The 23,553-nt window shown below is 41.9% G+C and overlaps 1 protein-coding gene across 7 annotated transcripts in view; it reads left to right on the plus strand.

Moving 5' to 3' along the window:
• The window catches only part of SLC6A6 (solute carrier family 6 member 6), a 59,534-nt gene extending 39,619 nt beyond the window's left edge, over positions 1-19,915 (plus strand). For all 7 annotated transcript variants that reach the window (XM_082209667.1, XM_082209662.1, XM_082209663.1 and 4 more), the window contains 8 exons: positions 87-211; positions 3,491-3,603; positions 5,042-5,179; positions 6,517-6,619; positions 8,249-8,349; positions 10,782-10,952; positions 14,094-14,230; positions 15,564-19,915. In XM_082209667.1, the coding sequence (XP_082065793.1) occupies positions 87-211; positions 3,491-3,603; positions 5,042-5,179; positions 6,517-6,619; positions 8,249-8,349; positions 10,782-10,952; positions 14,094-14,230; positions 15,564-15,645 (970 nt within the window). In that variant the 3' untranslated portion in view covers positions 15,646-19,915. The remainder of the gene's footprint in view (positions 1-86; positions 212-3,490; positions 3,604-5,041; positions 5,180-6,516; positions 6,620-8,248; positions 8,350-10,781; positions 10,953-14,093; positions 14,231-15,563) is intronic.
• The last annotated feature ends 3,638 nt before the right edge of the window (positions 19,916-23,553 follow it).

The raw sequence follows: 23,553 nt of genomic DNA on the forward strand, positions 1-23,553 counted from the left end.
TACATGTTAGCTAATTGATGTGTAGGGAACCATGGGTTCAATTTTTTTCTCCAATTAACTTCCTCCATGACATATGTGTGACTTAGGGACTGTTTGCTGCTGGGATGCCTGAACAGTGGTACCAGTTTTGTGTCTGGCTTCGCAATTTTTTCCGTCCTGGGCTTCATGGCACAAGAGCAAGGGGTGGACATTGCTGATGTGGCAGAGTCAGGTACGATGGTGTCGGTGGCAGTGATGGTGGGCACTGCCACCCAGTGTGTGAGCAAAGTAATACAAACCAAATCAACCGCCCCTCCCCCCTCCCCCCAAAAGGAGATATTTTGAAAAGTAAAATTACTCAGCATTTCAGGAGACAAAGGCTTACTTTATTTCAATGGGTGTGACAGTTCGAAACAAATTGAAAACATGCAGAAACATAAAATGGAATTGAGTTTAAAAGAAATGCCCAGAACAGAGTCAAAAATATGCAAGATGCAAACAGTTTATAAATATATGAACCTCTGTGGTCGCTCTCCATTTGCTTCAATCAAATTCCTAATAGATATGATCGCTGAAAGCTCCATAGACCCACAGCAAGTGACCTCGAGAGATTATAGCTGTGCTAGGGTATGCCTTGAGTTTTATTGCACCATGTATATTTTAGTGAAGGGCCATTGTTTTCCATGACAAGGCTGTATAGAAACTAGAAAGAGAGGAGCCCCCCTTTTTGCACCCTTCCTGCCCTCCCATCATATTTTACATTCGTGCATAGAGCACTTCCATATACAGGAAACAGTGGATTGATTCCTACACATATTTCCCTGGGATACATGTGCATTAAAAGAACAATATGTCCTTATCTCATTTACTTTCAAACAAAGCATGCATACTTTTCTGGACTTGCCTTGTAAAACCTGAGGAAGCACAGCAACTCAAATTAACTATGCCTTCGAAGCCCAGACGTGCTAGACCAAATGCTCTTTTCATTGTAGTCTATGTGAACTTACTTAAAACGATAGCACTTAGACTGGCTGGCAGCAATTTCTGCAACTAGCTAGTAAAAAGGGTATTGTAGAACCCCAGAGGTTTCTGCTGGTCATATCCATTATACACATTTTATTTTTCTCTGAGAGTGCAGGTTTGGCGAGGTTCAAAACAGCTTGAAAAGGCAAGAAATGTGCATTGGCATTGGATGTAAAGCCGTTAAAAGGCTGTGACTACCCTAATATTAATGCACACCTCAGGCAGCAGACAAAGGTCACCCATTTGGGTGCTGTGGGGAAAACTTGTACTGTGATTTTGCCGTGCCATATTGTCAAACAGATCGTTTTTTCTTCCTATATTGCCATTTTAATAGTGGTGAGGAATGCCAGTGAAGACTGGTATATTCCCTCAAATTTTATTTGGCTAGTTCTTCAAGGCAGGCAGGAAAATGAGGGAGCTGGGAATGGCTGTTAACATCCCAATGCAGAGCTTAACCATGTTGATTTCAATTAGCTTAAGCTTGCTTAAGGCTGCAATCCTATGCACACATATCTGAGAGCAAACCACACTGAACACAGCAGGCTTTATTTCTTCTGAGTAAGCATGTGCTTGTCAGTCTGTTGAAAGATTGTAGCCATCAGATCTAAATGTTTGATGCCTTAGTCTTACACAGCACTTTTTAAAATGAAAAAGTGGCTAAGGCTGATGTTAACTTAGACCCACTTAGTTCAGTTGGACTTGCTTCCAAGTACATGTGGGTAGGAGATCAGCCTAAGTAACTTTATGAGCAGATAAGCAACTGCAGAGATGAGCCCAGGAAACCAGTACTTTTTAGCTCTGTATTCATAGAACAGCTTGAGGTGAGCATAGTCTCCCCCCTTTTTTTCTTTTAAAAAAGCTAAAGTATTTTCAAGGGGAAGTGGAGGAACTGGATTCAGTTCTATTTCCCTTCCTAAATAACTGACTGATGCAATTTTTATTTTTTTAAAATAATGTATTCAGTCCCAGCAGTTGGTTCACAAGAGGGAATAATGTGGATAAGACCCATTTGTACATTTTGTTCCTTACCCAGCAAGAGATGCTTGTCATGAGCATAACCTTAAATATGCATTTGCCCCAATGCCACCAGTTCAGAGATAAGGGGCTGCACTTAATTTCCATCGAAATCAAGGGCACGTCTAACTTAAATCTCATTTATTTTAGTGAGTCATGCTCAACTAACTTTTCTGAGGTGAAGACCATAGATTCAGGATTGGGGTGCCAACATTTTTTCATTTTGCTGTACTGATCTGCCTTTCCATTCAGTTTAATGGCATGGAAAATGGAAGGTAGCAGAGGCATTCAGTGGTGAGTGACAAGGACTAATCTGTGGAGAGAATTCTTCTGCTGTACTTTGTAACAGATAAAAGAAGAAAAACAAAGTAGAGCTATAAACTGGAATGCCAGTGTATTTTCTTTAAACAAAAGCTTGTATGAAAAGTGTTGATGTAATATTTTCAGTCATCTTTAAAACTACCCAAATACGTTAAACATAAACAATAGCGCTTCTTGGCTTTTTCATCCCTATATGATTCTTTATTGCACCTGAATAAGTGTCACCAATATAAACTGAAAGCTCATCTCATTGTAGTGCATGACTGTCACGTGCCATGGAAATGAGCTTGGTTTTGGCTTCGAGTGGCTCATCCACAGTGCAAATATGGAATAATCTACCAATGATTATTAACAATACTAGTTGAGGGACATTGGCCTTATTTCAGCCAGCAGGCTTTCAGAATGAAAAAACAGCAGCTATTGCTTTGTATCTTAAAAGAATACTGCCTACTGATAGCAGCAAATTGATTCATTATAGACATTGTGTAAGCCATTAACACAATGCAGCTACCAACCTCCGTCCCAGAGGAAGGGACGGAGGATTGATTATTTAGATAGTCGAAGTCAGTTTTTCCACTTCATTTGTTGTGGTATAGAAATGCTTTTTGTTGGCATTGATAGAACTGTGGAGGGGTATAACAGCTCCAAATCTGGCCTGTGGAGCACAAATCCCAAACCCTTGAAAGATATTTTGTTGGTTTTATTTGCCCAAGGAGGGGCTGGGGGTTGCGAAAACAAAGAGAACATGTATGGCATTTCCCCCCTCCTCTGTAAAGGAGCACAGGAACCGGTCATCCTATAACTATGTCTCATTTACACCATAAGCCCAGCTGCTCATCTTCTATCTTACTCACTTTCTGCATGATGCGTGTAGAGTTTGACCTATTCTTGGCATGTTGAGGCAGATGCTGAGACTGAAAGTGGATAAATAATGGCTTTTGAATTTGATAATTGGAGTTCCTGTTCTAGCAATGCATGCTTCTTTGTCAGATAAAGGATCCAAGTGAATTCCCTTCTGGAATCTTCAGTTGGGTTTTGGTTTATCTGAATCAAATCAAGCATCTGTTCTGGAGAGGCAGAGGGGGTCTTGCCTTTGAGAATGAGCTGCTTACTTATTATATCTTCTCCTCTTTCTCTCCCTTTATTCCTTTAGGTCCAGGCCTGGCCTTTATTGCGTATCCGAAAGCTGTGTCCATGATGCCACTCCCAACTTTTTGGGCTATTCTTTTTTTTATTATGCTTCTGTTGCTTGGCCTGGACAGCCAGGTGAGTAACCATAGCAACAAACACAGCATCCATACTGTATGATGGAAAATTTAACAATGTAATTGGGTTTGTTGCATTTTCTGCTCTGGGGCAAATGCATCATAAATGTTGCAGAAATGGATTGCTTCATTCTCTAGCAGAGAAAGGGTAACAGCTGTTAATCAGTGTTAGCCTATGCACTGTTTTGAAGTGTATGAAGTGGCTAATTAAGTTATTCAGGAAGTTTTCAGCTAAATAAGAAAGGGACAAAGCCATCCTTGGGATGTGGGGTTGAGTACCCTTGCAAGTCCTGCCTTTCATAAGGTCTCTTACAGTTCAGCACCCTTGAAAACTGAAACCATGGATAAGCTCTCTTTTAAAACAGTTAGACTAAATGTGTAGTACACATTGGTGGTGTTGTTGTTCCTTGAGGAAATGGACGGCTGCCCCGCCTCCCCAAAGAGACCTATTTATATGACGCAAATAAATCTGTTAATAATTTGTAGGCTATTGCTAGTTGCACAGATGTACCAGGGATTTAGGGGGTATTTCATTGAGTTGGTTTAAGAATTTAAACTAACAAGGTTCTATTTGTTCCTTGGGAAAGTAGCTTTAACATTAAATAAATCTACTTGACAGGGGCAGAAAGTTTACTGAATTCAAAACCTCTCATATGAGCAGCGATTAGTGGAGTTTTCCCTCTGGCTGTTACTCACTTGATCTCTTAAATTGGCAAAGCATTCCATTTGTTCTAAATGGCTCTTTAGTGCTTAATCTTTGAACTCCAGTGAGTGACTTTTAATCACTTCCAAATTGAATGTTAAAACATGCTTGGTGCTGTGGTTCTGCAACCAAGTACTTATGTAAATTGAGGGTTGCCTAGTAATTTTAAGTCATTTCTCACTGTGTCGAATAATTAAAACTAATTGGAGCATTTAATGTTTTGTTTGCTTTTGGAGCGCTGTCAGGCAGGATTTTGGAATGCTAGAATAGCTTAGGAGCAAGCTAGACTATAGTTGTATTGCAACAGAAGAAAAAAAAAACTTCTGGAAGTGTACTGTATTTTAAGGCCCTGGGTTAAAGAAAGATTTTAATACATTAGCTTGTGAGTTAGCTTTACAGTGCACAGTACTAGTGCAGCTGTTGCTCGTTAGCAGAAACAAATATGATATGTTATGTGTGTAAAGCAAATTGCTTATATCCCCATGCATAATAAACTGAAAGAAGAAGACAGGGACTTATTTTTAAATACTCGGGAGGAGGACATTCTAAGTGCAAAACCCCAGCTGGACACCACTCACAGGCTGTAACCTTGACTTGTTGAAAGGTTAAGCAAGTAAATGGATTCAGCTTCTCCAGGGAGAGTGCCAGCACTGTTTCCAAGGGATGCCTTTTATGAAAGAATGGAACACATTCATGGCAGTTGTTCAGGGTTCTTTTTTCTTTCCTTCTCTGCCAGTTTGTTGAAGTTGAAGGACAGATCACGTCATTAGTTGATCTGTACCCATCCTTCCTAAGGAAGGGTTACCGACGGGAAATCTTCATCGCTATAATATGTTTCGTCAGCTATCTTCTGGGACTATCTATGGTGACTGAAGTAAGTGAGACGAGCTGGTGTGGGTTTGCTTGGGTTTTGATTTCATTCTGTGAAGTCAAATAGTACAGTGCAAGAGGGAAGCAATCACAGTACAATGGCAGAGCACAGGCTTTGCATGTGAAAAGGTGCCAGGTTGATTTCCTGCATCTCCAGTTAAAATAAAATTGGGAGAGCTTTTCCTTCTGAGAGCTGGTAGCAGTCAGAGCTAACAGTACTGGGCTGGATATACAAATACTTTGGCCTGAGCATAGGGGAAATTCCTTGGTACCTAAGAGAGGAGCCTGGCTCTATAAAACGGTTACTCTGTTGCTGTCATTGTTTTTTAAAGCAGAAAGAACAGTTGAGAACTGATTTATCCAAATCTTTCATTTCTCTTAAGTTCTCCAGTGGTGTCAATGTAAGGCCATGCCAGTTGTATTATTAGTGCTGCTTTTATCCAGCACTGCATTTCCCCCAAGCTTATTCTTATAGAAGAACCTAGATAGCGTGCTCCGTTGTGCTGTAGATCTGGAGTAAACAAAGCTAGATAGATGTGAAACATGTGGGAAATGGTGCAGGTTGAAGCCTATCTCATTATATTTGGGGCTTCGAAAGCACGTCAAAGTGCAAGGAGATAAATAGGCACTGCTCCGGCGGGAAGGTAAACGGCGTTTCCGTGTGCTGCTCTGGTTCACCAGAAGTGGCTTAGTCATGCTGGCCACATGACCCAGAAGCCGTACACCGGCTCCCTCGGCCAGTAAAGCGAGATGAGCGCCGCAACCCCAGAGTCATCCGCGACTGGGCTTAACTGTCAGGGGTCCCTTTACCTTTACAAGAGAGCCTTATAGAAGGTGCTAGAAAATGGAGCAGAGGAAAATACAGTGCATGAAAGGAAAATATCATGCTAAGAGAAAAGCAGTGTCAGCCCATATATGAGGAAGCTCCTTGGTAAGCATTGCTTCCATATATTTTGGTCTTGTTATAGCAATTTCCGTTGAACACCAATTGTTTTCTCCCACCATATTTTTCTTGTGAGAGCCCATCCTAAAATACTATCCTTTAGAAAGGAAATAGCTCAGTGTTGGAGTAGAATAAGCTAAATGGCTTAATTTTGGTCAATCACAATCTCTTTCAAAAATGCCTTCTATATAAGAAATAAGTGCATGTTCTGGGGAGGACAACAGCATGTGCTTATAACTCCCCAACAGTTGATTGACAGTTGTATTTGCAATGAGTAATCTTCTCCAGAGTGAGTCATAGATGTGAAGGATAGGGATGAAGGTCATCTTGCTTGCCACAGGTTTTCTTTGTGGTTTATTAATAGCACTTGTTTCTTTTTCTCTCTTGCTCTTTTTCAGGGTGGCATGTATGTGTTTCAACTCTTTGACTACTATGCAGCTAGTGGTGTATGCCTTTTGTGGGTTGCATTCTTTGAATGCATTGCTGTAGCCTGGGTTTATGGTGAGTAAGTTGTAAATATCTGGCCTGGTATTTTTCCTACAGGAACACCGAAACGTTGCAGGGTCTTGGAAGATTAGGCCGCTGGAGCCCAGGAGTTGGGATTGTGAGGGAGGCAGAGCTAAAATAGGGGTTGAGCTAAAATAGGGGTCTTAAGTGACAAATATAATTTTTCTTACTTTGCTTCCTGAGATGCAGTCCTTGATAGGGTGAAAAAAAGGTTGCTATATGACAGGCATGTCCAACAGGTAGATCGTGATCTACTGGAAGATCGTGGGGTGTTCCTCATAGATTTTTGGCCCGTCAGAGATATTATCCTCCCCCCCCAAAAAAAAGCTCAACAACTTTGCCTTTCCCAAGAAAGCTCAACAACTTTTGGCCCATCCAATGACAATGGGTAGATCACTGCCAGTTTTTTTTATACTGTGAGGAGATCGCAGTCTATTGGGAGTTGGGACGTCCCTGCTATATGGGAACAGAGTTGGTGAATGTGAAGCTAAGAATCACTTTCCTAATTGAAACAGCATATTGGCTTTCTTAGGAAGTGAGCCTGAGTCCCAGCCTTGAAAAATGAAGTAGTGTCTATAATACACATTACAGTATGAGAGACATTGGCTGAATCAAGCTGGATGCAGTGGTTGGTTTGGGGAACTTTCAAAAAGTATCTCCCTTTTCCAAAAGCAAGATTTTCAGGGGGCAGTTGAAAAGGCATGGCTGGGCTTATTGAGAGGAAAGTTAATGGGGCTTGGCCACTGTACCAGTGTTACCTTTTGCTATGCTGCTCTGTGACAATGAAAGTGCTGCAGTGCATCACAACAGGGAGCATCTGCCCAGATATACTTTGCATGTTCATCTGAGCGCAGATGTTGCCTGTGCTGACACAATTAGAAGTGGTCTGGAACTGCAAAGGGAAGGCGGTGCAACTTCTGTTGCCTTTGGCACTACATAGCCAACTCTGAATGGGTCTGGTTTGCCATCACTTTTACAATGTGGTGTCTTTTTAGTTGCATCCCATTGTGAAGGAGAAATCATAAGTTTAAAAAGCTGAAAAAAAATTCCTGGACCAGTAGCAGACTGGGGAAGAATCACTGTTTTAACAGGCACAAAGAAAGTGTAAGATAGAAGGTGTGGGTTTTTCAGCACTCTTTTCAGGCTTCTTGAAAACACACTTTTTATTTCAAAACTCTGGTGCACATAAGTGTGGGAATCAGCCCTACTGAGGTCAAAAAAGAACAAATTTCTTTCTGTTCGGTATGATGTTAGTGTTTATGTTAAACATAGCCTGTCTCCCTAGTCCTATCCCTCCCAGCCTATAAATGGCTGTGGATAATACAATAAAACTATGGTTTGCTGGATTTGCAGCTCATCCCCCTGGAAATCAAGGATATTCATGTTGATATTTTTAGAAACTTGTTATAATTTCTATTATAATAAAGGTTTGAAATGTATTACTGGTATCTCTGCCCCCCCCCTTGGTACCTGTTTTCTGTGATGGTTTTGTTCTACACTTGATTTTGCATTTAATAAAAAAGAATTTTAAAAAAGTGGCATAGCTCCCATTATGAGGTTAGAGCCAAAGCAGGCGTCTCATCCAGGCCAGTAACATTTCCTTTCCCTTTTGTCGAACTCTAGGCGCTGATAATTTTTACGATGCCATTGAAGATATGATTGGTTACAGGCCCGGTCCCTGGATGAAGTGGAGCTGGATTATAATCACACCAGTTCTCTGTGTGGTGAGTGCTTGAAACAGCTTGGCTAAAACATGGTTTTGCATTTGTAGTAGACTTTGTTGCTTTATTATTTTACTCCTCATCTTCTCCAACAGTAGCTTCATGAATTAAGATACAGAGTTAAAATGTATAATGTGTAAAGGAATTGCTCCCATGTTAAAACATCTCCACTGGCATTCCATTTTTTTCCATGGCCACATAAAACTGCTGGACTTTTGCATGTAAAGCCATCAGTTGGGGAACCTAGAAGACCATTTTTCTCCCACGTGAAACTGCATACCAATTAAGATCTTTTTCAGAGGCCTTCCTGTGGACCACTCTGCTGCAGCTAACAGAAGTGGCTTTTAATGTATTCATAGGGTGCCCAAATGATGAAATTTTCATCCCACACATCATCACCATCATCATTAATAATAATAATTTCTGTACCGCCCTTCATCTGAGGATCACAGGGTGGAAGGCACCCCCTGCCACTGAAGCTGCCTGAGCCTCAAGCAACAACAATGAATCCAGAAGCACCCCCAAGCTATGTGCCTGTTTGCCTGGCACTCTATTAATTACCTTTTTTTCTCTAGGCAAAGTCCATCCTATTGCAAAGGAAGAATAAGGAGTGCACTCCTAAGCACACTCCTGAATCTTCTTTTGCAGCCACTGCTTGAATTCAGAACGTGAAAGCTGAAGCTGGAGCTGTGAAAAAAGAAGCATGGACGCCCTTAGAGTGTGCTTCTAGTGCCTCTTTTTGCAGTCCCTACTTGAACTTCCAGTCACCTGACTGTACTACTCAGCTGTCCAAGTGGCCTGTGGAGGGGTTTTTATCTTACTGGTGGCTGCGTGGAGCTGCATTTTTGCTGCTTTCAGTTTTGTAAGCTGCCTTGAGGGTGTTTGCAGCAAAAGGCAGGCTATAAATTCTATAAATAAACATGCAGTAAGCAGAACAGTAATCAAGCATTGTTTGAAGGCACTGGAATGTGATGGGCCGTTGCCATTAGATGGTTCCTCAAGCTATTTCAGTTAAACTTTATATACCTTAGCACACAGGAAGCGTGAGAGAGAAGTGGCTCTATAATACTAGTATTTTGAGATGGCTTACTCTGCAGGCTTACCAAGAAGAAAGCCCCACTGAACACAGCAAGATCTGCTTCTGAGTAAACATGAACAAGATTGCACTGCATATTGCACAAAGCCTAAAAGGTGGAAGCATTCATGTCAAGTGAAAAGAAGTAGGGCAGTGCTATGATGAATACATCAAAGCCTTCTTGTTCTTTTTGGTGTATAGTAGTGCAGCACAGGAGTAACCAGCACTCCCAGTGGTGTGTCTGTACACGGGGCTTATTTCCCTGTCGCCTCTTTCCCCCACCCCATCATAACACAGCTGCCAGAAAGCTTGGTGTGCACCCCATCAGCTGCTCCTGGTGTGCAGCATGCTACACTTTTTCACTTTTGGTTGCACAGAATATATATACAACAAAACAACACTTACTGAATGGGGAAAGGATGCAGAACAAATTTGGCATCCCCTACCCCTGCACCTTGCCAACAAAGGTCCGTATAGTTAAAGCCATGGTTTTCCCAGTAGTGATGTATGGAAGCGAGAGCTGGACCATAAAGAAGGCTGATCGCCGAAGAATTGATGCTTTTGAATTATGGTGCTGGAGGAGACTCTTGAGAGTCCCATGGACTGCAAGAAGATCAAACGCATCCATTCCTAAGGAAATTAGCCCTGAGTGCTCACTGGAAGGACAGATCCTGAAGCTGAGGCTCCAATACTTTGGCCACCTCATGAGAAGAGAAGACTCCCTGGAAAAGACCCTGATGTTGGGAAAGATTGAGGGCACAAGGAGAAGGGGACGACAGAGGACGAGATGGTTGGACAGTGTTCTCGAAGCTACAAACATGAGTCTGACCAAACTGCGGGAGGCAGTGGAAGACAGGAGTGCCTGGCGTGCTCTGGTCCATGGGGTCACGAAGAGTCGGACACGACTAAACGACTAAACAACAACAACCCCTGCTATTACCAATTATTACCATAATCTCTAGCAGTGTGATTCCAGGGGCAGAGGAAGCGCTAAGGGGGTGTACTTAATGGAAAGGAAGGAATGAGGTAGATGTTGTTTTCTGAATCTCAAGTTCCAAAAGGGAAGTGGAGAAAGCTTTTAAAATGTCATTTTCTCCCACTCCACAGCTTCTTGTAAACACACACTTAGGCATGTGCAGAGTTAGGCATGAAAGCAAATAACAACTGCAAAACTACAGCAGAAGCTCAACTTTTGTCAAGCTTATCTGTTGTCAAGCTTGTGGTTTTTTTCTGTAGACTGTACATTCATTGGATACTGTAAATCCATGCAGCTACTAGTGTCAGTAGCAGAAAGGTGCATACAGTTCTTCCAACAAATCTTCAACCTGTCTGTCTTGTTTTGTTTCTTTTCCTAATGCAGGGGTGCTTTATCTTTTCTCTGGCCAAGTATACACCACTGACCTACAACAAGGTGTACATATATCCTCAGTGGGCCATTGGCCTGGGGTGGATTCTTGCCCTCTCTTCTATGGTCTGCATCCCGCTTGTAATGCTTATCCGTATTCTACAGTCCGATGGCTCTCTCATTGAGGTAAGTCAACAACCTGGAAGTGCATAAGAATGCACACTGGTCCTCACAAGCTTTTTTCTCCGCAACTGCCTTCCCAGCCTCAACTTCAGTGCTTTGCTGCAGGAACCAGGCTATTTCCAGTGCACATTCATCATTTCTACGTCTACAAAAGTTTTTCCTGGTCATTCATTCAGTGGATAGGGCAATTTTACAGGCTCTGTTATTTTGGTGCATTCACAATGCTTAAAGCAAGGCATAGCAGAGTTCCTCTGTTGAACTGGACAAGGTTCAGTGCAATTAAACAAGATGCCTGTTGCTTTAGTCATATTTACATTCTGGAAGAGAATACAGGTGCTCAATAATTTTAGCTTCTGGACAGCTGAAACACGGCCAGTACAGAGCGAAGTTAGAAATGCATGGGATTGTAGTATTTGCTAAAAGAACTCGTGTCCATTTACAAACCACAAAGCCCTCTCCAGGTTGATTCCTCTAAGCCAGTACAGTAATTTCCAACCTTTTCCAATCTTTTCCAACCTGGGACTTTATTTAGCCCAAACATCCTTCTGAAGACACGCTTCCTTATTCTTTCAATCTTACATTTGTATGTTGGTAGTGCTGCTGTGGTCATGATCATCCAGTGGTCATGATCATCTAGTTAAAGAAGACCAATATTCTAAGAATTATCCAAATGGGGGCCCTCTGCTTGCCTCTCACACCATTTCTTAAAGGGACTTCTTTGCAATAGTACTTACTGGAGTGGAAATAGGTAAAGGTAAAGGGACCCCTGACCATTAGGTCCAGTTGTCACCGACTCTGGGGTTGCGGCGCTCATCTCGCTTTATTGGCCGAGGGAGCCGGCGTACAACTTCTACCCAGGTATAAAATGCCCAGACTCTAGCACATAGGAAGTGTGCAAGCATTTGGTACTGTAATAATCAAATGCACAGAAACAGTAACCAGGCAATAATATAGGCCTTTTTATTAATATATTTTTAATTAATTATCAGTTTTTAAACAGCATGTATTTTAAATAATAACACTCAAATATATTCATTCTAATAAATAGTTTACAATCAGGCGTCAATACAGTTAACTTACTAATTCCTTCATTGTGTTATGCAACATGTAGCAGGCTTTCCCCCCAGTATAGGACTTCTATTTGCATATATTTCCAAAGGGGCAAGCTTCAAATATTTATCCTATTTAAATAAATCCAGGACTCATCTATTTTGCGCTGTTACTATTTTGCTTGAGTATAAGAGTTGCATGAGTAGCAGTCCTCTGCCTAGTTGCTATACTGGAATCTCAGACAAGTCAGCCTAGCTTTTGATGATTGTACTTTGACAAGAGCCCTAGTAAAGACATGAAGCTCCGCCTGTGGGGTCCACATGTTGAGTGGGCAGCCTCCCTTCCGGGTACTGCCCCATAGATGGGCATCCTAGCTACATAGTGTGCTGTGTGGAAGGATCTGGCGTGCATCAGCTGCACTACTGAGTTAAGAGAGCCACCTAGTGGAAGCAGTAACTTATCAGTACCTCAGGTCTAAGTGATGCTCACTGCATATTACTCACACCAGCTTTCCCCAAAACCTTTCTTCTGTGTTGCCTTCTTGTTCTTTGCATTATCACACTTTCTCCCAGTAACAAAATCAGTTTTCTGATCTCATCTCGTCTCATGAGCAGTGGCTTGGACGTTCAAACTAAATCCACTTCATGGTCATGAACCAACATTTTTGGCATTTGAACTGTGAATACATAAGAGCAGCCCTGCCAAAACATTCCAAAGGCATATGTATTTCAACACTCCCCTCCCCCCCCCAAGTCATATCCTTGCGGGAAACCCACAAGCAGCACCCTCCTTCATTTGTTCACTAGTGACTTGAATAACTCAGAAGCATGGTGTCTCTGATCCCGAGGAAGCATACAGGCATCGTGATGGGTAGCCACTGATAGCTCTACCTTCCATCAATGGGTCTAATCCCTTTTAAAAGCCATCTAAGGCAGCAGCCACTGTGCCGCTGACATTTTGCAGCAGCCAATTCCCTCACTTAGCAACGTGCTGTATGAAGAAATACTCCATCTCCTTTGTGCCAAATCTATTCAGTTTATTGATTACCCTTCACCATAAGGTCCCAGGACAGGTTATATCCATTTAAAATGCAATATTTGAAAACAGGCTACCCATTAAGTTCTCTTGGATGACTGTGTGTGTGTGTGTGACTGAGTGAGTGAGTGAGTGAGTGAGAGAGAGAGAGTGAAAGAGATAGGTCTCTCCTCTTTTTCCACACTATGCATCATTTTACATAACTCTGTCATGTCTTCTCTGACCTTTTTTTCTAAACCAGAAAACCCCATTTCTAATCTTTCCACATAGCGGAGCTGTCCTTTTCTATACCCTTTCCTGTTCTACAATATTCCTCCTCCCCCCCCTTTTTTTGAGATGCAGCAACCAGAACTGTTGGCATTGGCTTGTGTTCATTGCAGTGCTACTGCTAAGGTGCTGTCAGCACAAGGATTTTCCTTGCAAGATGGGACCTTCTTTCCTTGTGCCTTCCCTTGATCTTTTCTGGGGGTTGCCCCAACCCTCCAGAGCTGTTTTGGGAACAGCACAGGAGGAGGAAGGAATTAATGTGGGAATCCTTGTACTACCTTCTGCTGGTGCAATGAGTTTGCTGAATATGACCCAGTGTGCTATTTCAAGTGTGCTACATCATAGGTATTGGTATTATAATCCTGGCAGTTTTATTTTCAGCCCCTTTCCTAACAATTCCTAGTATGATATTCAGGTTTTTTCTCCAGCTGCTGCAGACTGAGTTGATGCATGTCTACCATAACCTCTCCCCACCTCGCCCCTGCCGGTGATTTTTTTCTGGTCATCACTGCCAGTTCAGTCATACACATTTGGATTCCACTAAATTGTGTGCATAGAACAAGGTCCACTCATGCAATTATGCTTCCATTTCCTCTTCCCACATGCCCCCCCCATCTGCTCTGGAGCATTGGGGAAGCCCCCAGAACAAGTTTAGGGGGCATCTGGTTGGACTTTGCTTATGTTCTTATAAGGAGAGGAGGGAAAATCTGCCCACATTCATGTATCTGTAAAGTTAGGCTTTTTCACTCCATAATGATTTGGAAGCCAAATACCGTGTTTCTCTTTTTCCAGAGGGTGAAGACAGTGGCTGCCCCTCGTGAGATAACTCGGTGGGAGAAAGAAACAGAGAGTGTTGCCCCCTTCTGCCCTCCTGGAATGGCCAATGGAGAACTGATCAAGCCAACTCATATCATCGTGGAGACAATGATGTGAGCTCTCTCTATGAGAGGAAGATGCCTGCTTTAAAACTGCCGTTTACTAACCATAGAATCTCTCATAGGACCAGGTTTACAGAGCTTTATATTTGCACTAGGATTTATTTTTATTTCTCACAGAGAAAGTTATTTTTTGTGTGTTCAGTTTTTATTTTTTAATATTTTGTAAAGTAAATCACAGTGGATGCCTCTCGCTCTATTTAGAGGCAGAGCTTTCATATCAAATTAGGCACACTGCTGGAATTTACTAATTTTCTCTCTCTCCACGCAACATATCTATCTAACGCCTATTCATGATACCACTTTACCACTTGAGTTGATTTTCTTGCCAGCAATATATACATGGGCTGCAATCCTATGCACATTTTCTTGGGATTATGCCCCATTGAACACAGTGGGACTTACTTCTGAGTAAACATATATAGGATTATGCCAACACACAACATATATAAATATATGCATATACACATTTCAAATTTCATTAGGTGCTGGTGTGGTTGCGAACAGGGTAAAACCAAAACTTAAGAAAGTGAATATCTCACTGGAGGCATTTGCTTTTTTAATGCTTATGTTGTTTTAAGAAACTGGTTTTCAAAGGTGTGGCACTATCTTCCTCTGGTTCAAGTGGGGAGAATTAAAGCAGGAAAGGGTACATGCTTTTATGCTTATTGTGGTCCATGTAAAATATAGAGAGATTGTAGATATATATTTGTGTGCTTGTAATTGGAAAAGCTGCAATATGGGGTGGGAATTGGGAGCAGTTGGGAACCAAGGGAACAATCCACGCAGCAGCCATCTCCCGAGTACGGTTTCTGTGCGAAAAGCCTGCAAGAGGGTGGCAAGGTCATTCCTGCTTGGGTGGCATTTTGCCAGGCAGTACCCTCTCAGGGCCACTTTCTACATCCCACGAGTCCCGTCTTCCCTAAGCCAGTTCTGTGTCTAATATCCCAACACAGGCAGAGTTTATATGTAGACTTCTGAGAAAGACATGCAGACCTTTGTGTTGTTCTACTACTATTGTTGGTATAGAAGGGTTTCTCTGAAGCCGCCATGTGTCCCAGATCTCTTCTTGGGTTACTTTTTGAGACACGAGAGTAACTTAACAGGTCGGCAGAGTGGACTGAGGCAAAGTGATGTGGGGACTGGCCCGTCTTCCGCAGGCCGTACTCGAGAAATGAACTGGCTTTGACTTGAATTTTCTTAGAAAGGTAGCTTGCTGTCAAAGAGCACGTATAGAAGTGCAGCATTTGCAAGGATGCTGCAAAAGCGCTGTGCAATTCTGAAGCATTTTTGAAACCCCAAACTTGCTAAAATTTATCATTTCTAGTTCACAGAAAGGAGTGTTGGGCCTGTATCATTCAAAGCAGCGTAGTAGCATATCGGTCACTATAAAACCTGAAAACCTCTAGACCCACTGCTGAGGAAGCTACTGCAGCGCAGGACTATTCAAGACATGCAGCTGAGTGAGTGAGTGAGAGAGAGAGAAAGAAGGAGATGTAGGAGGCAGACTTAGATCCTGATCCTCACAGGCATTTAAGTAGAGTCATCATTTGTATCGTATGGAGATAAGGAAGCACAAGAAGATGAAATGAGCTACAAAGGCATTTTAGTTTGGATGAGGCATGAAACATCTGAACAAGATTTTTCATCAATGAACTAAACATACAGAACTTTCCCACTTACCTCAGGAATAAGGATTTGCTTCTGGAAATCTCACCTCAGTTTGACCAAGCCCTGGTTCTTATGGAAGGTAATAAGATGATGTTGGATAAAGGTTCTTAGACCCTCCCATATGGGCATTGATCTTGGGGGAGGTGGTGCCCCCTTTTAAGTGAGCATTGGCACTAAACACAATATGGGCAGGATTGTAAGCCAGAAATGGCAGCAAACCCTTTACCTGAGTACCTGTAGCCAGTTTAGTCTGTCAGTGACAGATACTGTAGTTTAAACTGGAACCTAGCCAGTATTTGAAAACATTCCTAATTACATTTTTTTTAAGGAAAAAAGAAAACCTAAGAAAATGTCTACATGTGTCCCATGCTCTCATTCGCCACAGCGTATTGGCTTTACAAATGCTTGCTAAGTCATGTCAGGTTTTATATGAAATGGAAACAACAACTTTAAATAAAAAAGGACCAAAGCACAGTTATTTCAAGTTTCTTGTATAGCTGACTTTTTTTTTTTTTTAAGGTAAGAGTCTCAAATTTATTTTTGTGCGAGGGAACTGAACTTTGAGTACACACAGGTGGCCAGGGTCAGGGCTTTCATTTTCCAGTGACCATCCTACTGGAAGAGCCTTAAGCCAAACACTTCCATAATATGTGATGACATGATAGCATCATTCTCAAATCCTAGCCCCTACCAGCTGAAAAGCTTAACCTGGAGGGCTAAGGCAGCCAAGGGAAAGCTGACCTCTCTCATCCAAGCCTCATTGCTAGCCAAAGTAGGACTCCAATTTAATAAGCACAGGTCAGACTTGTATTGTCTCTTTTCATGCTATTGGGGAGCAATGAGGAGTTAGGCCAGAAGCAGATCTTAACTGAATTCCCTTGACTCTCCCTGGTGCACATTGACCTAAATACGGTGCAGTGTATATTTTGATAAGCAAGTAAATAAATGAGTTCAGGCTTTCCAGAGCAGCTGATGATACCAGTGCAAATATAATCAACCAGGGGATACTCTAAGCACATATTGTGGGAGGATGAATTTCCAGAACAAAACCAGAAAGAATCAGTCCTGCGCCTTTAGAGTTCCAGCCCATTTTGAGGTTAAGCTGTGCCATTTGAATCAGTAGCTTCCATGTTGAGGGTGAAAGGGTTTTATAGGCATATACACAGTGACCTTAAAAAGTTATGCTAGCTAGTGTAATTGGGGGCGGGTGGGGGTGAGCAAAGCCTCAATCAAGTTTAACACAGCCTGTCATCCCTAGGTTTTCTGTTCCAAGGAGCACATTTTCACACCGCAAAATCTCTGAATAATCGAATGTGGTAAATCTGAATGTCAACAGTAGATTCTGCCAAATTAAAGGGCATGGGGTGGGAGTGGGGGCAGGGTTAGGGGGACATTGTAAACAACTGTTTGTATTTTCTACTTATTTATGATTGAAAAAAAAAGAAAGACTGGTTTTTTTCTAATTTACTTTGTAGAACTTTGTGGCCTATTTTATCTGTTATTTTGTAACTAAGAAGTTAAATATTCAGTATTGTGACTAACTGTTGGTGAACTGGTTTGGATTCAGGGAGATGGGGGAGGGAGGGCGGAATAGCATAAATGTTTGTTCACATAAGTGATTGCATTTCCAAAAAAAAAAAGTGGGGAGAGAATGAGAGCATACCTTGAATGCTTTGTGGGTTTGGAAAAGGGACATGTTCTTGAAACAGTGTTCTTGATTTGGATGAATTCCAGAAATGTCCAGTTACAGATCACTTGGACGTTCAAGACACCTGCAACCAACAGTTGCAGATCTGGTTCTGACCAAAGCAGTTTCCAGAGTTGTCTGGTAACTTTAGTTTAAGAGAAGGACACATCTTCCAAACTTTCCGCATTAATTCATCATTAGTCACAATCTTGTTGAGAGGTATCAGTTAATAACAATATAACCAGAAGTACACATTTACAAAATATTTATACATACTGTAAATTAGGGGGGGGGGGGAAATGGAGTTAATTCTCATTATTTACACTTTGCTTCAAAACTATGTATGTGGTTCTGGTCAGATTGAATCCGCAAGGCAGAATAAGCATCAGAATCAGAGCATGGATGTTTTGAGCAACCAAAAACCTGGGTGTTTTGTTATTTAAGCAGCAACAGCTGGGCTGGGCAGCTGCTGAGGGAAGCCTAGGGAGGCAGAGGGAAGAGGAATGGCTGGAGGATAGGTGAGCAGTCAAGGCTGATGGAAAGAAACTTGCAGCTAATCTGTGCAACGAGAAGGTGTGTGCTGCTATGGCAACAGAAATTACTGTGCTTTGCTTTAAGCCTTAAAGAGTAATGTAATTTTTCATTTATGGTGTGACCTTAACCCATGTTTACTTAGAGGTTAAGCACCATCATGTGCAATGGGGCATGCTTCTGAGTAATATACATAGCAGGTCTCCACTTCCAAATGCCACCAGGAAACAATTTCAAAGAGGCAAGAAGTGTTTCAGGGTTGTATCCAGTTGTACCTCTCCTGACTGGCAAAAGGCTGCTTTCTCTAGTGGTGGCTTCCATGGTGGAAAGCGAGAGATTGTTTTTTTGCAAGTCCCCTCTTACTCCTGCTTTGCCCTGCACTACCAAAGGGCTCCCCAAATCTCTGGATCAGATTTAGGGGACTGCAGAGGGAACGGAGAATCAGCAGCAATTGCATCTTCTCCCTGCTTGTCCTCCTGTTTCTGTATGTGTAAACCTTCAGTGGATCAAAAAGACTTCCATCTACAGAGGGACATCATTGGGTACAACCCTCAGCCATTATTGCCTCTCTGTCCATCAGCCAGTAGGACACTAGACAGTTGTAAGCTTTGCACAGCTTTCTTTGCTTGAGAGGACCTGAACTCAAAGCATTTAGTTAAAAAAAACACCTTTCCTCTGTAGCATTTTTTAGAAGTCTGTAGTTGCTAGCCTGTTATAAACTGAAGGTGATTTCCATGCTGTATTGAGTAAATCATATTGACTGGTGAAACTGTGCTGAACAGAAGCTCAAACAAGATTTTAAAGGAACAATCACATCTCCACTGAGGCACAATGGTTCTTCATTATTTTTCTTTTAATAGTGATCAGTGTAGAATAAAAACTTGGTGCTTTCCTGTATGGGAAAAGGTAGTGATGTTCTGAACTACCTTGCCGTGTTTGATTTTTTTGCAAGAACTGTACACTAAAGGAAAAAATTGTTTTATCATATGGAATGATGAACCCAAACTTGGTTGCCATCTGTTTGGGACTGGAGGCGGGTTGGAACCCAAATCCAAGTTGAAATCCAGGAGCACAACCCAGCTTTCTGCACACAATTGACCAAATGTTCAGATGCCAGCCTCTGAACTGTACCACTTTTATCCAGAGCTCAATCTCAGCCATGGTTAGAATTTGAAACCTCCTTCCAATGTATGATTAAAGAATATTGAAAATGGACAAGGAAGCTTGGAAATCATCCAGATTCAAGCTCTACAGTTTCACATTGGTTTGCTTAAATTTAGAGTGGGAGTCCTAATTGTGCTAAACACTTGGCAGGAAGAATGTAATTGTAGACCACATGTTGGTTTCCTAGTTCCTTCTGGAAAGGAGCTGTGTATTCCACCTGTCTCTATCTAAATCTCTAAAAGTATCTGCTGACAGCCTAGTCTGCAATTCAGTTAAGCCAAAGTATTTTGATTTAAGCCAATTCTGCCTCGTCTTCTATGGTACTAAATCCATAGAAGTCCCAGTCCTACAGCATGAACAAGTTGTGGATTAGGCTGTTGGTTGCCTGTTAGTACTTTATGGAAGGCTGGAGGGGTGGGCAAAAATGATAAGATGTGCATTCCTTTGTCAGGAAATAAAATGTGGTAGCTTATTTTTAAACGATAGCCTTAGGAATTCCACTGACAGCACTAATACTAGCTATGGAACTAGATCTGAAAATTCCTATGATAAGTTCAGTTTATTTTTTGGGGGGGAAGAGAAGTAAAATGTGCTAAAAGAAAATTAACCCCTTATTTCCTTTTTTTTTAACACAAAAAGATATTTTCAAGTTCTGCAATCCACTTAACTGATATCTACTTAGTAGCCGGCTGGCTCAAAGATGAACCCAGATACGCAGACACGCAGCCTGCTCTTCAAAATGTTCAAGGGAGCTCATTTTCCTATAAATATTCTTAGGATTGCAGCTGGAATATTGTTAAGTTAGGGTTGGGGCCGGAAGGAGTTTTCTAGCTCAGATGCGTTTGCTGAGCCCTATGCATTGCGGAAGCAAGTTGGCCTAAGGCTGGAAGCCAACCCCTTCCTATGGGCAGCTAGGCAACTGAGTTGAAAAACTCTCTGGAAGGACAAGGTAACAGATGAGCTGCCAAATGGCTAACCGTCAGCTGCAGAAGGGCAGTCTGTGTGTATGTGAGCGTGTGACTTATTTTAAGGAAGGACAAGGTTAGATGGCAGGAACCAAAGGACAGTCTGAGGCTGTTCATAAATGTCTCTTCCCACCTCCCCTCGAAGCAGTCAGTGCAGTGCTCTGATACATTCACTGTTGTAATAGAACATTGTTTGTGTTGTTGCTGTATTGTGCTGTAGCGGTTTTCAAAGGAATGCATCTCCAGGGGCTCTACAGTTATAAAAATAAGACATGACAGCCTCTTTAGTCTACTGAAAACAGTGGTGAGCATTTTGGAATTATTATTTGAATTCACACTTGTGACTACCATCTGTCAGGAGTAGCCACGTGGATTGGAGAGGACACCAGGCTCTCCTCCTTTTAAAAAATAATTTTTGAGAATAATTTTTTAAGAAGACATTTTAAACCTGTTGTCGTTTGTCATTCTTATTGTTCCAGAAAGGAATATTTGTATAGGAATAAGAATTTGGAGTGTACTTCAACCCAGAAAAAAATTAGGTTTTATTTGTGTATACCGTAAATGTTTGTATTTTGCAGTTTTATCTGTTTTGCTTTTTAGATAAAGAAAATGTATATTGATATTTTAAAAGTCATTTTTGCTTTTTTAGATGAGTTTGTAATCATCACAAACAGAAAAATAAAAAAGCCTTTCCTTTATAAAGTGAACAAGCCTTCGTTATTTCTAACTTCTGGTGAGAGTTTACCAATATTACAGTGCAATGAGCGAAACCTTTCTATTGAGTGCTTCATTGTTGAAATTCATAAAATATAAGCCAGGTACCTATGCAGCCTTTTATGTGGCCTGCTGATATTTCTTCAGAGGAAAATCTCTCTCCCTCTCCAGCACAGCAACTTGGGCCTGTGGCCAAACGTCTTCAGTGTTATCAGTCAGTCTCCAAGCCTGCTCCTCAGCCCACAGGATGGAGAATATTAGCAGTACAAATTGCTGTCATCTATTTTTGATCCTGCCCTGGGCAGGGCTTTTGTACCTTTTGAAACTTCGCAACACATGTGGAAATTTCTCTGGTGCAACTTACCACTGCACCAGCATGCCAGGAAACACCTTACTAGTTGAATTTCTACTGGGGAGACAAGCATTTAATGACACCGGTGCCTCACCAGAATGCTACTTAATCAGAAAAAGTGGGTCACTGCTGCCACCCCTACCCCCACCTCGCATGTTTCAGACCATGCACTCAGGCTTCAGGAACACCTGGATCTATCTCTATATACTGAACGTTGGAAAATTGTTTTAATATGCAATTAATTTAAAATAGCACTGCCAGTAAACTAAAATGGTGTCTAACCCCAGTTCTCAGAGATGCAGGCCTCCAAGCAGTTTCTTCTGCTCCTCCCCACAAAAGGCCCCACTGATTTTTTATGGGTGTGGGAGAAGAAAGTGGGGAGGAGCAGACATAGCAGTGAGATGGTCAAAGAGGTTCAAACTAGTTTCTGATAGACAGTTGTTTCTTATGTGAAGCTGCTCTGTGCTCAGGAAGTTGCATCAAGGTAGTTGTCATGGTACCGCAGGTGCATACTGGGCACGCCCCTCTGCTTGCCCACCCTGCCTGTTAGGCCTTTTGCTGCCACCAGAGGAAAGCATTTAACAAGGCTGCCTTTCACCAGCCGGCTGGATTCAGCTGGATAGCTCAGTTGGTCGGACATGAGACCCTTAATTTCAGAGTCGTGGGTTCGATACCCACATTGTGCGAAAGATTTCTGCATAGCAGGACTGGGATCGATAACCTTGGCTCTTTCCAACTCTACACTTCTATGATCCTGCCTAAAAATCCCATGTTTTCTTTGAGAACAGCTCAAGGGTAGCATAGAACTAGACACGGGGTGGTATGTTCCAGAACACACAAGTTTCATGAAACATGACTGAAGCATGCACTAAAGAGACAAAAAACAACAACAAAAACCCCCACAATGCCTGTTCTTAGGAAAAAAGTTTAAACATAAAAATGGTTACAAGCACATGAAAACATTCCTCCCAGTGGTGAAAAGGACGGTAAAAAGAAATGCAGCTTTAAAGACAAAGCTGGTTCCTTCTCTACTCCTTCTGTATTTTTGTTGGAAGCAACCCAGTCAGATGGACAGGATATAAGAAATTTATTATTATCCCTGAAGCTAACAGCTTGCTGTTGCTTGCACCCCCCAGCCCTGAATGTTCTCCCATTGGAATTCAGTGGTGTGTGTTTTCCAACAGCAGCCTTTGCTTGTGTGCCACAAGCACCATCCTCCAATGATTATTCCTACCACCTTCCAAAGGGAGAGTGTGATTCTACCCTCATCTTTCTAAATTACTTGAATGCACTACACATCACATGTGAATAGATGCAGTCATATATTGCAGTGATGATGCAAAAACAGAAGAATGAAGCTCCTACTACAGAAGATTTCATGTCAACCTGCTACTTTTAGGGCCTATCAGTTATGAGAAGGGAATTCTGCTGGATCTTACCCAGGGACCATCTCTGATCAGTGGTAATGCCACAATTTTCCTGTTATCAGACATGGAAAGCAGTTTGAGATGTTCAAGGCAGCAATTGGTCAACTGTCTAGTGCTAGGCACTCACATTTCTGCATTGAGAAGCTTTTGCACCAAATCCAATCCCTGACCTAATACATACTTGAACATTTGGATGGGGAGAATTTAAAGCACATATTGCATATGCAGGGAGCACCTTTAGGGTTTTTTTTAAAAAAAGAAAAAAAAAACACTACTGTAGCTATCAGTCTAGAAATCCTGCATAGTCCGGATTGGCTATTTTTATTTTTTAAAAAAATATAAATAAATCCTACAGCAGCAAGACCAGGGTTTTTTTTAGTGGGTGATGAAGTGTCAGTTGAAGCCATGCAATGCATCTCACATCTCTGCTATCTCACATTTTTTCTCCGATCTGGGAAGTCCTTAAGTGACCTTGCCTATACATTTTGCAGCAAAATGCCTTTGTACTTGTTGTGCAACACACTCTGCTTTTATTGTACCACAAGTCAGTCAATCCTCTGCTTGTAGAGGATTGTAGACAGTGCTTGCGAAAGCAAGCAAGTCACCTTCCACGAATGCTGAAACCATGTTTGCTGCACGTTAACTGTTGACAAGCATTCTACACAGCTCTCCAGGAGGCCAGTAGGAATCTGCTGCCAAGTGCCAAACCTCCAAAGGTCTTTGCTCAGTTACAAATACCAGCCTAGAAAGCAGGCCAAAGATCACAGATAAAGAGTTGTTTACTGGAAGTAGAAATCTTCCCTGTT

This window comes from Podarcis vaucheri (assembly GCF_965113315.1).
Source record: "Podarcis vaucheri genome assembly, chromosome: 2".
Classification (NCBI taxonomy): Eukaryota; Metazoa; Chordata; class Lepidosauria; order Squamata; family Lacertidae; genus Podarcis; species Podarcis vaucheri.